Consider the following 12,686-nt stretch of genomic DNA (forward strand, 5'->3'; position numbering starts at 1 on the left):
CCCCCATTCCTCTTCTCCCTCCCCCCCAATAATGTACCAGCTCAGTTTCATAGACATCAATTCATGTTTAAAGACCCCTGGGAGGATACCCACAATCTACAAGTAATTTAACGAAAACTACCTTGTTCAATAAAGCTAATCCTTTTCACTTCCTTGTTTTGCCTGAAGAGGGCAGAGTTACCTATTTGAGTAATGAGAAGTATTTGCTGTGAAGTTGCATGTATTCTAGCTGAAATAAACCAGAGGCCTTTCTTACACAGTTGAATGCATTTGAGCTAGAGGGGGTTTTAGTTTCTTGATTTTACTTTTTCCTTTCTGCAGTGACCCTTTGTTTTCTGCTCAGCGCCTTCCCCCTCATGGCTACCCCTTGGAACACCCGTTTAACAAAGATGGCTATCGGTATATTCTAGCTGAGCCTGATCCCCACGCCCCTGACCCCGAGAAGCTGGAACTTGACTGCTGGGCAGGAAAACCTATTCCTGGAGACCTCTACAGAGCCTGCTTGTATGAACGGGTTTTGTTAGCCCTACATGATCGAGGTATGTAAAGTATTGGAGATCATATGGATGCAGGGTTACTTTGAACTGCCGTCATTAGCCTGTCAGTCTAGAATTAGGTGTACATCTCAGTCTGTTGCCACTGCCTCACCCCCATCTCTGACTAGATTCGTCCAGAATGTGCAAGAAATTCTGTTCCTTCCTATAAGCTCCAGCCATTTTATATATATATATAATATATATATATATCTATGGTTTTTTAAAACTTTCTATTTTGAACTAATTTTAAACTTGCAGTAAAGTTGCCAGAAATAAGTTTTTTTTTCTCATCAAGCTTTTCCTAATGATAATATCTTAGAAAACCATAGTACGGTTATCAAAACTGGGAAATTAACATTGGTAAATATTATCAACACAACTAGAGAAAGACGACCTTTCAATTTTACCAGTTTTTCCATTCACACTTAATTATTTCTCTTTAGTCTGTTGTAGTCTTTAACAGTTCCAAAGCCATTGTTTATCTTTCATGACTATAATATTTTTTAAGTGTTTTAATCAGTTATTTTGTTGAATATTCCTCAGTGACGATTTGTCTGATGTTTTCTCATGATTAGACTGAAGTTAGGCAGTTTGGGGAAGAATAACACAGGAACAATGTCTTATAGCATCATCTCATGGGATTCATGATGTCAGTAGGTCTTATTGGTTACATTAACCGTGATCATTTGGTTAAGGTGATTCTGCTAGCTTTCTCCACTGTAAAAAACTACTGTCTTTCCCTTTATACTTAATAAATGTCTTAGGCAAAAACACATCGAGTCTATCTATGCAAATATCTTGTTTGTTTTTAAACTTATATTCACTAATTTTGGTACCCATCAGTGGATATTGTCTGCAACAATTATGACCGTGTTGTTTGATGATTTTCGATTTCCTCTTTCCCTTTTCCATTAATTGATTATTTATATCAGTATGGACTCATATATATTTACTTTATTTCAGGGAGTATAATCCAATACTTTGATTATTTTGTTGTTTAAATTATTCCAGCTTTGGCAAGTAGGAGCTTCTTCAAGAAGTTGGTTCTTGTGTTCTTTCGATAAGCCACATCTTTTTAAAAAAAAACAAAATGTCTTTACTTTGAGGCATCAAAAGGTGTTCCTGGCCAATCTTATATTTTCTGTGCCCCAGGCCTACTTCTTCACGGAGCCCTGGTTCCTTTGATTGGAGCATGTTGTTTAGAAATAACATCTAGGTGCTCACTTCCATGTATCACATATACCAAAATTGGAATGATACAGAGAAGATTCATGGCCCCTGTGCAAGAATAACACACAAATTCGTGAAGTGTTCCTTATTTTTTTTTTAAGTAATCAACAAATAGCAATTAATATCTAGGTGTTAGGTGTGCTGTACTAGGCGTCATTGCTTCTAGACTCCCTCAGTGGTCAGAGTTAGGAAGTGCACGTGTGTATGTACAAACCTGCACGTACACACATAACAATTTATATTGATACCTGGGATGACAGCCTTCCTCCTTATTTGTAACGTCTTTCTCCAACAGTGGGAAATGTGAATAATTAGATAGATAATTATCTACAGTATATTTACTTTATTTCAATATATTTATTTTGTTATAGAGATGAGGGTCTCACTCAGGCTGGTATGCAGTGATGCAGTCCTGGCTCACTGCAGCCTCAACCTCCTGGGCTCAAACGATCCTCCTGCCTCAGCCTCCTGAATAGCTGGGATCACAGGCACACGCCACCACACCTACCTGGGTTTTTTAATTTTAATTTTTTAGAGGTGGGGTCTTACTATTTTGCCTAGGCTGGTCTCAAACTCCTGGGCTCAAGCCGTCATCCTGCCTCAGCCTCCCAGGGTCTTGGGGGAGTGAGCCACCATTCTTGACCTTGTTCATATTTAATATGCACATGAAGTAGTTTCAGAATTAATTTCTTTTTTTTTTTTTTTTTTTTTGAGTTGGAGTCTCACCCTGTCACCCATGCTGGAGTGCAATGGCACAATCTCCGCTCACTGCAACCTCTGCCTCCCGGGTTCTAGCGATTCTTCTGCCTCAGCCTCCTGAGTAGCTGGAATTACAGGCACGTGCCACCACGCCTGGCTAATTTTTTGTATCTTTAGTAGAGACGGGGTTTCACCATGTTAGCCAGGCTGGTCTCGAACTCCGGACCTCGTGATCTGCCCACCTCAGCCACCCAAAGTGCTGGGATTACAGGCGTGAGCCACCACACCCAGCCAGTTTCAGAATTTCTAATCCCTGGGAAAAACATTTAGTAAGTAGATTATAGCATTTATGTATAGCTCTTTTTGTCTTTAGCCTTGCCGTACTCAGTCCAAGGTACTGGTAACTTAGATTAGTTCTTTTCTTCCCCACTTCCTTTAGTGTGGTCATGTCCAGTTAAGTTAGGTTCATTTGCTAGTGTTTGATGCCATTTTGGATTCTCCCACATGTTGATCATTTGTGTGTATGTATGTTTGGAGTGAGGATGTGTGAAACATTACAATGGTTCTGGGAATCAGAGCTGTACAGAATGGTTTACAAAATGTCACTCCCTCATCACCCCTACAATGCCCTTCTCACTCTCTTTTTTCCACCTTCTTCCCACCCACACTCTAGTTTCTAGTTTATCCTTCCTGTATTTCTTCACAAATGAGCAGATACAGTACATGTATATATTCTTGTATCTCCCTTTTTTGTTTGTTTTTGGGTTTTTTTGGTTTGATTTGTTTTTTGAGGCTAGAAGGCAGTGGCGTGATCTCGGCTCACTGCAGCCTTCACCTCCCTGGTTCAAGCAATTCTCATGCTGAAGCCTCCCGAATAGCTGGGACTACAGGTGTGTGCCACCACCCGTGGCTAATTTTTGTATTTCTAGTAGAGATAGGGTTTTGTCATGTTGGCCAGGCTGTTCTCAAACTTCTGAGCTCAGGTGATCTGCCCATCTCAGCCTCCCAAAGTGCTGGGATAACACGTGTGAGCCACTGTGCCCAGCCTTATCTCCTTTTTCATACATGAATAGCAGTGTGCTATATAGTCTTTGCTCCATGCAATTATTTTATTTTATTTTATTTTTTAGAAAGGTTCTTGTTCTGCCACCCAGGCTGGAGTGCAGTGGTGCGATCTCAGCTCACTGCAGCTTCGACCTCCTGGCTCAAGCAATCTTCCCATCTTAGCCTCCCAAGTAGCTGGGACTACAGGCACACATCAGTGCACCCAGCTAAATTTTAATTATTTTTTTTAGGGACAAAGTCTCCTTCACTGTGTTGCCCAGGATGGTCTTGAACTCCTGACCTCAGGTGATCCTCCTTCCTTGGCCTCCCAAAGTGCTGGGATTACAGGCATGAGCCATTGCATCTGGCCTCATTGTTTATTTGTTTGTCTTCAAGATGGGGTCTCACTCTGCCACCCAGGCTGGAGTGCAGTGGTGCAATCATGGCTCACTGCAGCCTCAACCTTCCCTGTTAAAATCAGCCTACAAAGCCTCGAAATTCTTTCCCACCTTTTGTCATTTTTTCTTTCTGTGGAAGTCATGGGGTTCTCCCCTGATTATTTAGATTGCTCCCTTATCTCACATAATGGCCTGGTAATAAAGTAAGATTCATATGCAGAGGTAGAGAGATGAATTACAGTGAATACCTGTCTTAGTCCCTTTGTGTTGCTACAAAGGAGGACCTGAGGCTGGGTAATTTGTAAAGAAAAGAGGTTTATTTGGCTAAAAGAAGCATGGCACCAGCGCCTGCTTCTGGTGAGGATCCCAGGCATGTCCACTCATGGCAGAAGGCAAAGCGGAGCAGGCATTAGATGGCAAGAGAGGAAGCAAGACAGGGAGGGAGGTGCCAGGCTTTTTTTTAACAACCAGCTCCTCAGAAACTAATAGAGTGAAAACTCACATCCCCACATTCCTCATTAATCTGCTCTTCAGGGATCTGCCCTCATGACCCAAACACCTCCCATCAGACCCCACCTCCAACACTGGGATCAAATTTCAACCTGCACTTAGGAGGATCAAATACCCAAACTATAGCGATACCTTGTACACTTTTCACCCAGATTTTAATAGTTCAAGATTTTGCCATGTTTGCTTTATCTGTTTCTCTGTCTCTCTTTTTCTGAATTAAAAAAATATATCTATCACCCTATGTACACTAAAAACTATGCATCTCTTTAAAAACGTGGCTATTGGGGCCGGGCGCAGTGGCTCACGCCTGTAATCCCAGCACTTTGGGAGGCTGAGGCGGGTGGATCACCTGAGGTCGAGTTCAAGACCAGCCTGACCTACGTGGAGAAACCCCTTCTCTACTGAAAATACAAAATTGCAGGCCTGGTGGCTCATGCCTGTAATCCCAGCTACTCGGGAGGCTAAGGCAGGAGAATCTCTTCAACCTGGGAGGCGGAGGTTGCAGTGAGCCGAGATCGCGCCATTGCACTCCAGCTTGGGCGACAAGAGTGAAATGCCATCTCAAAAAAAAAAAAAAAAAAGCGGATATTTTCTTTTATAACCGAAATAATTCCTTGCTATCATCCAAATTCAGTTCATAATCAGATTTCCTTGATTGTCTTAAATACTGTTTCATCTCCTGAGATATTTATTAATTACAAAAGGAAAATTGTCATTTAGCAGTGGAGAAACCTGGCAGGCATCATCTTAATCAAGTGATCAGAGTGAACATCACTATTTTGATAGCATATGCGATGCACTGAGGGGCACAACATTACCTCATTGGAGTTCCTGAGTAAAAATAACAATAACCTTGACCTTAAAATGAGGAAACGCCAGGCCGGGCACAGTGGCTCACACCTGTAATCCCAGCACTTTGGGAGGCCAAAGTGGGTAGATAACCGGAGGTCAGCAGTTTGATACCAGCCTGGTCAACGTGGTGAAACGCCATCCCTACAGAAATACAAAAATTAGCCAGGCATGATGGCAGGCACCTGTAATCCCTGCCACTTGGGAGGCTGAGGTGGGAGAATCGCTTGAACCCGGGAGCCAGAGGTTACAGTGAGCCGAGATTGTACCATCGCACTCCAGCCTGGATGACAGAGGAAGACTCTATCTCCAAAAAAAAAAAAGAGAGAACACCAGACAAATGTAACTGAGGGACATTCTGCAAACTCAAATGACCAATATTCTTCAAAGCGTCAAGCTTATGAAAGGTTAAGGAACTGTTTGAGATTGGAAGAGACTAAGGAGACATGACAACTAAATGAAATGTGGAATCTAGGATTAGAACCTGGGCCAGAAAAAGGGATTTTACTTGGATAATTGGCTTAATTTTAAGAAGGTCCATGGATTATTTAATAGTATTATTGTTAATTTTCTGGTTTTGATGATTATGTTATGATTACACATGATGTGAACATTTGGGAAAACTGAGTGAAGCACACACTAGGACTCTACTATTCTTTGAAAGTTTGAAATTGTTTTAAAACAGTTAAGGCCGGGTGCAGTGGCTCATTCCTGTAATCCCAGAACTTTTGGAGGCCAAGGAGAGTGGATTGCTTGAGTCTAGGAGTTTGAGAACAGCCTGGGCAACTTGGCCAAACCCTGTCTCTACAAAAAATTAACTGGGTGTGGTAGCGCTTGTAGTACCAACTACTTGGGAGCTGAGGCAGGAGGATTGTTTGAGTCCAGGAAGTCAAGGCTGTAGTGAGTCAGGATGACAACACTGCATTCCAGCCTGAGCAACAGCATGAGACCTTATCTCAAGGAAAAAAAAAACGAAAACAAAAACTAGTCAAGAGGCTAGCCACAATGGCTCATACCTGTAATCCTGTAATCCACTTGGGCCAACACAAGAAGATCGCCTGAGGCCGTGAGTTCTAGGCTGTGGTGAGCTGTGGTTGTGCGACTGAGTAAGAGCAAGACCCTGGCTCTAAAAAAAAAAGGACGGGTGTGGTGGCTCACACCTGTAATTCCAACACTTTGTTCCAAAACTTTGGAAGGCCAAGATGGGCAGATCCCTTGAGCCCAGGAATTCAAGACCAGCCTGAGCAACATGGCAAAACACTATCTCTACAAAAAAACAAAATACAGAAATTAGCTGGGCATGGTGGCACATGCCTATAGTCCCAGCTGCTTGGGAGGCTGAGGTGGGAGGATTGCTTGAGCCCGGGAGGCAGAGGTTGCAGTGAGATGAGATCACACCACTGCACCCCAGCCCAGGTAATAGAGTGAGACTCTGTCTCAAAAAAAAAAAAAAAGTTAAATCTTTTAAATGAAAATTTATTCAAATTAAGTTCCAAACTCATCACCATTGGTTTGTTATATTTGAGGGAATATGCAATATAATTAATATCAATCAGATGTCTTAACGATAATCACATGTAGAGTGGGCTCAGTGACTCCGCCTGTAATTCCAGCACTTTGGGAGGTCAGTGCAGGTGGATTGCCTGAGGTCAGGAATTCGAGACCAGCCTGACCAGTATGGTGAAACCCCATCTCTACTAAAAATACAAAAATTAGCTGGGCATGGTGGTGGGCGCCTGTAATCCCAGCTACTCAGGCTGAGGCAGGAGGATCACTTGAACCTGGAAGGTGGAGGTTGCAGTGAGCCAAGATCGTGCCACTGCACTTCATCCTGGGCTACAGAATGAGACTCCGTCTCAAAAAAAAAAAAAAAAAAAGCCAAGTGCAGTGGCTCATGCCTGTAATTCCAACACTTTGGGAGGCCAAGGCAGGCAGCTCACGAGGTCAGGAGTTCAAGACCAGCCTGACCAACATGGTGAAACCCTGTCTCTACTAAAAGTACAAAAATGAGCTGGGCGTGGTGGCACGCGCCTGTAATCCCAGCTACTCGGGAGGCTGAGGCAGGAAAATTGCTTGAACCCGGGAGGTGGAGGTTGCAGTGAGCTGAGATTGCACCACTGCCCTCCAGCCTGGGCAACAGAGCGAGACTCCATCTCAAAAAAAAGATAATCACATGTAATAAAAATCAGGTAACCTAACAACTTTCTCTTTTTTGTTCCTTTCTCATTCCTTGCCAGTATCTTATGCTGAGATTTTTAAACTCCTCAACTAATATTTCAAACACCTGACCTGATATTCGTGATTTTTAAATTTTGTTTTATTGGACTAATGTTTTTGTGGCAATTGTCCCCAAGAACCTCAAATAAGTTGCAGGCCTTGTTTTAATCTCTGTCACCACAGCTCCCCAGTTAAAGATCTCAGATGACCGGCTGACTGTGGTTGGAGAGAAGGGCTACTCTATGGTGAGGGCCTCTCACGGAGTACGGAAAGGTGCCTGGTATTTTGAAATCACCGTGGATGAGATGCCACCAGATACCGCTGCCAGACTGGGTTGGTCCCAGCCCCTGGGTAAGCTGGGGCCTTAATATGGACATCACAGCAGATAGAGAGGATAGACCATCTGGCCAAGGGCTAAGGCTTCAAGGCTGTTGGGTTTACCAGATTGTGAGCATAGAATTCAGTTCCTGAGGGTTGAGCTGGTTTGCTATTCCTGGGATATTTTTGTAATTCTTTGCTTGTGAGAAAGTTTTTAAGCAATTTTACAAAATTGACCAAAAAACATAAAAAGAAATAGGATCTTTTTCCTTCAACAAACTAGATTTGACTTGCAATCTTCTGACTTCCTGTGTATGTTTTTATTGGGACAGGTAACCTTCAAGCTCCTTTAGGTTATGATAAATTTAGCTATTCTTGGCGGAGCAAAAAGGGAACCAAGTTCCACCAGTCCATTGGCAAACACTACTCTTCTGGCTATGGACAGGGAGACGTCCTGGGATTTTATATTAATCTCCCTGAAGACACAGAGACAGCCAAGTCATTGCCAGATACATACAAAGATAAGGTGAGTTTGTCCTCTCCCGGCAGATTCCTGGCTTTGAAGACCTGTGGCAACCAGTGCTTATCACTGTGGCTTGCGTGATCTCTTAGGAGCTGACCTACGGCTCATGTTTTTTCCTAACCTGTTATGACATTTTCAGAATAACAGTAACAATCAGTGCACAAATAGCCATCCATTCATTCTTCTACCCATCTATCATTCGTCTTTTTTTAGTGCACTACAGAGAAAATGACACACATCAGGACACTTTCCCACTAAGTACTTCAGGATACATAAGCTAGAATTCAATCTGTTTAATTCATTCTTTTGATACAAAATTTATATAAAATGAAGTACACAAATTTTAAGTGTACATTCACTGAGTTTTTTGAGTTTGACCTAAACTATTGAAATGTAGGATCCACTAGGCATGATGGTTCACGCCTATAATCCCAACAATTTGGAAAGCCAAGCTGGGAAGACCACTTGAGCCCACGAGTTCAAGACCAGCCTGGGTAACAGCACGAGACCCCCTCTGTACAAAAGACTAAAAAAGTTAGTAGCGCACGGCAGTGGGTGCCTATAGTCCTAGCTACTTGAAAAGCTGAGATGGGAGAATCATTCGGCCCAGGAGTTCAAGGTTACAGTGAGCGGTGATCACACCACTGCACTCCCCAAAAAAAGAGATGTGGACACTTACCATCATCTCAGGAAGTTTCCTCATGCCTTTTCCCAGTTAGTCCACACCCCCACATAGAGGCAACCACTGTTTTAACTTTCTTTCCCACCATACTTTAATTTTTACCTCTTCTTGAACTTAAGTGGGCTCATGCAGTCTGTAGTCTTTTATATCTGGCTTTTGAGACTCATCCATTTTGCTGCATATATCTGTGCACCCTTTTCAGTGCAGGGTAGTACTCCATTGCATGAATGTGCCCCAGTGTGTTTATGCATTTTCCTACTGAGAGACACTTGGGCCGTCTCAGGTTTGGGGCTACTATGAACAAGATGCTATGAATATTCATGTACAAGTCTTTTTGGATCATTGGATAGTTACATATTTAGCTTTATAAGAAATTTGCCAAACTCTTTTCCCACCATGTATGAGGGTTTTAGTTGCTGACATTTGTGATTGTCTGTCAACTTAATTTTAGCCATTTTTGATGGGTGTATAGTAGTATCTCATTGTGAGTTAAATTAGCATGTCTTTGATGACATACTGGGCATTTTTCATGTGCTTTTTGGCCACTCACATGTTTTTTGTGAAGTTTCTCTTCAAATATTTTGCCTGTTAAAACAGGGTTTTTTGTTTTTTTTTTTTTCCATGTTGCCCAGGCTGGTCTTGAACTACTGGGCTCAAGCAGTCCACCTGCCTCAGCCTCCCAAAGTGCTAGAATTATAGGCATGAGTCACTGCACTTAATAGTGTCTTCCGAGGAACCAGAGTTTTAGTTTTTATGAAATCTAATTTATCAAATTTTTCTTTTATACTTATTTCTTTCCATGAATTAAAAAAAAAATCTTTGGCTACTCCCAGTCTGAAGATACTCTCCCATGTTTTCCTTTGAAAACATTATGGTTTTAGCTTTTACACATAGGTGTCTGATTTACCTTGGATTAATTTTTTTTTTTTCTTTAGATGGAGTCTCGCTCTGTTGCCCAGGCTGGAGTGCAATGGCGTGATCTTGGCTCACTGCAACCTCCGTCTCATGGGTTCAAGCAATTCTCCAGCTTTAGCCTCCCGATTAGCTGGGATTACAGGCACCCACCACCACACCCAGCTAATTTTTGTATTTTTAGTGGAGACAGGGTTTCACCATGTTGGTCAGGCTGGTCTTGAACTTCCGCCTCGGCCTCCCAAAGTGCTGGGATTACAGGCATGAGCCACTGTGCCCAACCAGATTTTTATATATAGTATGGAAATTAATTTTTTTTGCATATGATTACACAATTATCCCAGCACCGTATGTTACTCTTTCCTTTCTCCACTGGATTTCTTTGATGCCTTTATTGAAAATCAGATGTTTGTGTTAAGGAAAGGTTTACTTTAGAGCTCTGTATTTCAGTGATCTATTTCTTGTCCTTTATGCCCGTATCACAGTGTCTTGGTTATCATAGCTTTAGAGTAAGTCTTTAAATTTGATAGTGGAAATACTCTGAGTTTATTCTGATAATAAGCAGCCTACGGTCTCATTTTTATTGATTATATCACACTAGTGACTCTTACTGTACCATCCTGCCTCCTGGAACTCTTTAAATGTATACCACACTAATGCCTGGTTTTACAGAACACAGAGGTCTGCACTTAAAGGATTCTGTAGGAGTTTTTTCAATGATTCATTTACATTACAAAAAAAATTTTTTTTTCTTTAATTAAAAAAAAAAAAATTTTTTTTTGACCAGGCACTGTGGCTCCACGCTTGGGAGGCCAAGGCAGGCAAATCACTTGAGGCCAGGAGCTCGAGGCCAGCCTGGGCAACATGGCAAAACTCTGTCTCTACAAAAAAATACAAAAATTAGTTGTGTGTGATGGCACATTCCTATAATCTGAGCTACTCAAGAGGTTGAGGCACGAGAATCGCTTGAGCCTGGAGGGCAGAGGTTGCAGTGAGCCAAGATCATGCCAGTGAACTCCAGCCTGGGCGACAGAGAGCAAGACTGTCTCAAAAATAAATAAATAAATAATTTTCAGTGACATGTCCACACGACAGAATACTACGGATCTATTCAAAAGCCATATATATACTGATGATAAAATGGTCTCTAATGTAGTTGCCAAGTTAAAAACTCAAGATGCAAGACAAAGCTTATAATATGTTACCATTTGTATGGCTTTTTGGGCTTTTTTTTTTTTTTCTGTATGTTTATCTGGTGTTTTATTTTGAAACAGAGTCTCGTTCTGTCACCCAGGCTGGAGTGCAGTGGTATGCAGTCTCGCACACTGCAGCTTCCGCCTCCTGGGTTCAAGCAATTCTCCTGCTTCAGCCTCCTGAGTAGCCGGGATTACAGGCATGCACCACCACGCCCAGCTAATTTTTATATTTTTAGTAGAGACGGGGTTGTGCCATGTTGGCCAGGGTGGTCTCAAATTCCTGGCCTCGTGATCTGCCTGCCTCAGCCTCCCAAAATGCTGGGATTACAAGCTTGAGCCACTGCGCTCGGCCACATGTGTGTGTTTTAATTTTGAAGACAATATATGCCTAGATTCTCTGGAAGGATACCAGGACATTGGAACAGTGATTACTTTTTGCAGGGGAAACTGGGTATAAGGGACATAGAAAGAGAGACTCTCATTTTATATGCTTGTGTATCTTGGGAATTCTTCTTTTCTAACCATGTTTAATACAAATATATGTTAAGAAATTGAAATTTTTTAAATTAAAGTCATATATTTCTCTGGAAGTGAATAGTTAAATAGACTCTTAAGAACCAGTAAGAAAGAGGTGACCCAGAGACCACCTGTGGGAAAAGATGGGAAACTAGGACGGGGAAGAAGGTGACCTTCAAAATATTTTCATAGAATAAGGGATTGTAGACTTGGTGCGGTGGCTCATACCTGTAATCCCAGCACTTTGGGAGGCTGAGGCAAGCGGATCACCTGAGGTCAGGAGTTCGAGACCAGCCTGGCCAACATGGCGAAATCCCGTCTTTACTAAAAATACAAAAAGTAACCGGGTGTGGTGGCGCATGCCTGTAATCCCAGCTGCCTGGGAGGCTGAGACAGGAGAATTGCTTGAACCTGGCAGGCCGAGGTTGCAGTGAGCCAAGATCACACCACTGCACTCCAGCCTGGGTGACAGAGTGAGACTGTCTCAAAAAAAAAAAAAAAAAAAAAAGAATAGGCTGGGTGCGGTGGCTCACGCCTGTGATCCCAGCACTTTGGGAGGCCAAGGCGGGTGGATCACCTGAGGTCAGGAGTTTGAGACCAGCCTGGCCAACATAGTGAAACCCTGTCTCTACTAAAAATACAAAAAATTAGCCGGGTGTGGTGTAATCCCAGCTACTCGAGGGCCTGAGGCAGGAGAATTGCTTGAACCCAGGAGGCAGAGGTTGCAGTGAGAAGAGGTCACACCATTGCACTCCAGCCTGGGCAACAAGAGCGAAACTCCGTCTCAAAAAAAAAAATAAAGAATAAGAGATTATAGACTCAATAAACTTGTCATTTCTTTCAGTGATATTATTGGAAAAGATGTGTGAATTTAGCCACTTTTATGGGTATTTTTATTGTGGTAAGTGTGTATGTATTATGTATTTTCTCACGTTTCTTACTAAAGGCCTACTGAAAATGTTTTAATAAACATGTGCCATCTGGTATTTTTTAAGAAGTGTATAATAGTTCAAAATCTAGCAAAACTCAACTGCAAAGATTTTTAATATCTGTTGT

General features: G+C 42.2%; 1 protein-coding gene and 1 non-coding gene across 3 annotated transcripts in view; both read left to right on the forward strand.

Annotated features, from left to right (window-relative positions):
- The window catches only part of ASH2L (ASH2 like, histone lysine methyltransferase complex subunit), a 33,501-nt gene that overhangs the window by 15,051 nt on the left and 5,764 nt on the right, over positions 1 to 12,686 (forward strand). For both annotated transcript variants that reach the window (XM_030817111.1, XM_003269577.4), the window contains 3 exons: positions 322 to 539; positions 7,667 to 7,834; positions 8,134 to 8,327. In XM_030817111.1, coding sequence (XP_030672971.1) covers positions 322 to 539; positions 7,667 to 7,834; positions 8,134 to 8,327 — 580 coding nt within the window. The remainder of the gene's footprint in view (positions 1 to 321; positions 540 to 7,666; positions 7,835 to 8,133; positions 8,328 to 12,686) is intronic.
- Positions 1,753 to 1,859, forward strand: LOC115836435. The gene has a single exon (XR_004031519.1). It is a non-coding gene; the product is annotated as a U6 spliceosomal RNA (small nuclear RNA).

Source organism: Nomascus leucogenys, chromosome 8 (genome assembly GCF_006542625.1).
Source record: "Nomascus leucogenys isolate Asia chromosome 8, Asia_NLE_v1, whole genome shotgun sequence".
NCBI lineage: Eukaryota > Metazoa > Chordata > Mammalia > Primates > Hylobatidae > Nomascus > Nomascus leucogenys.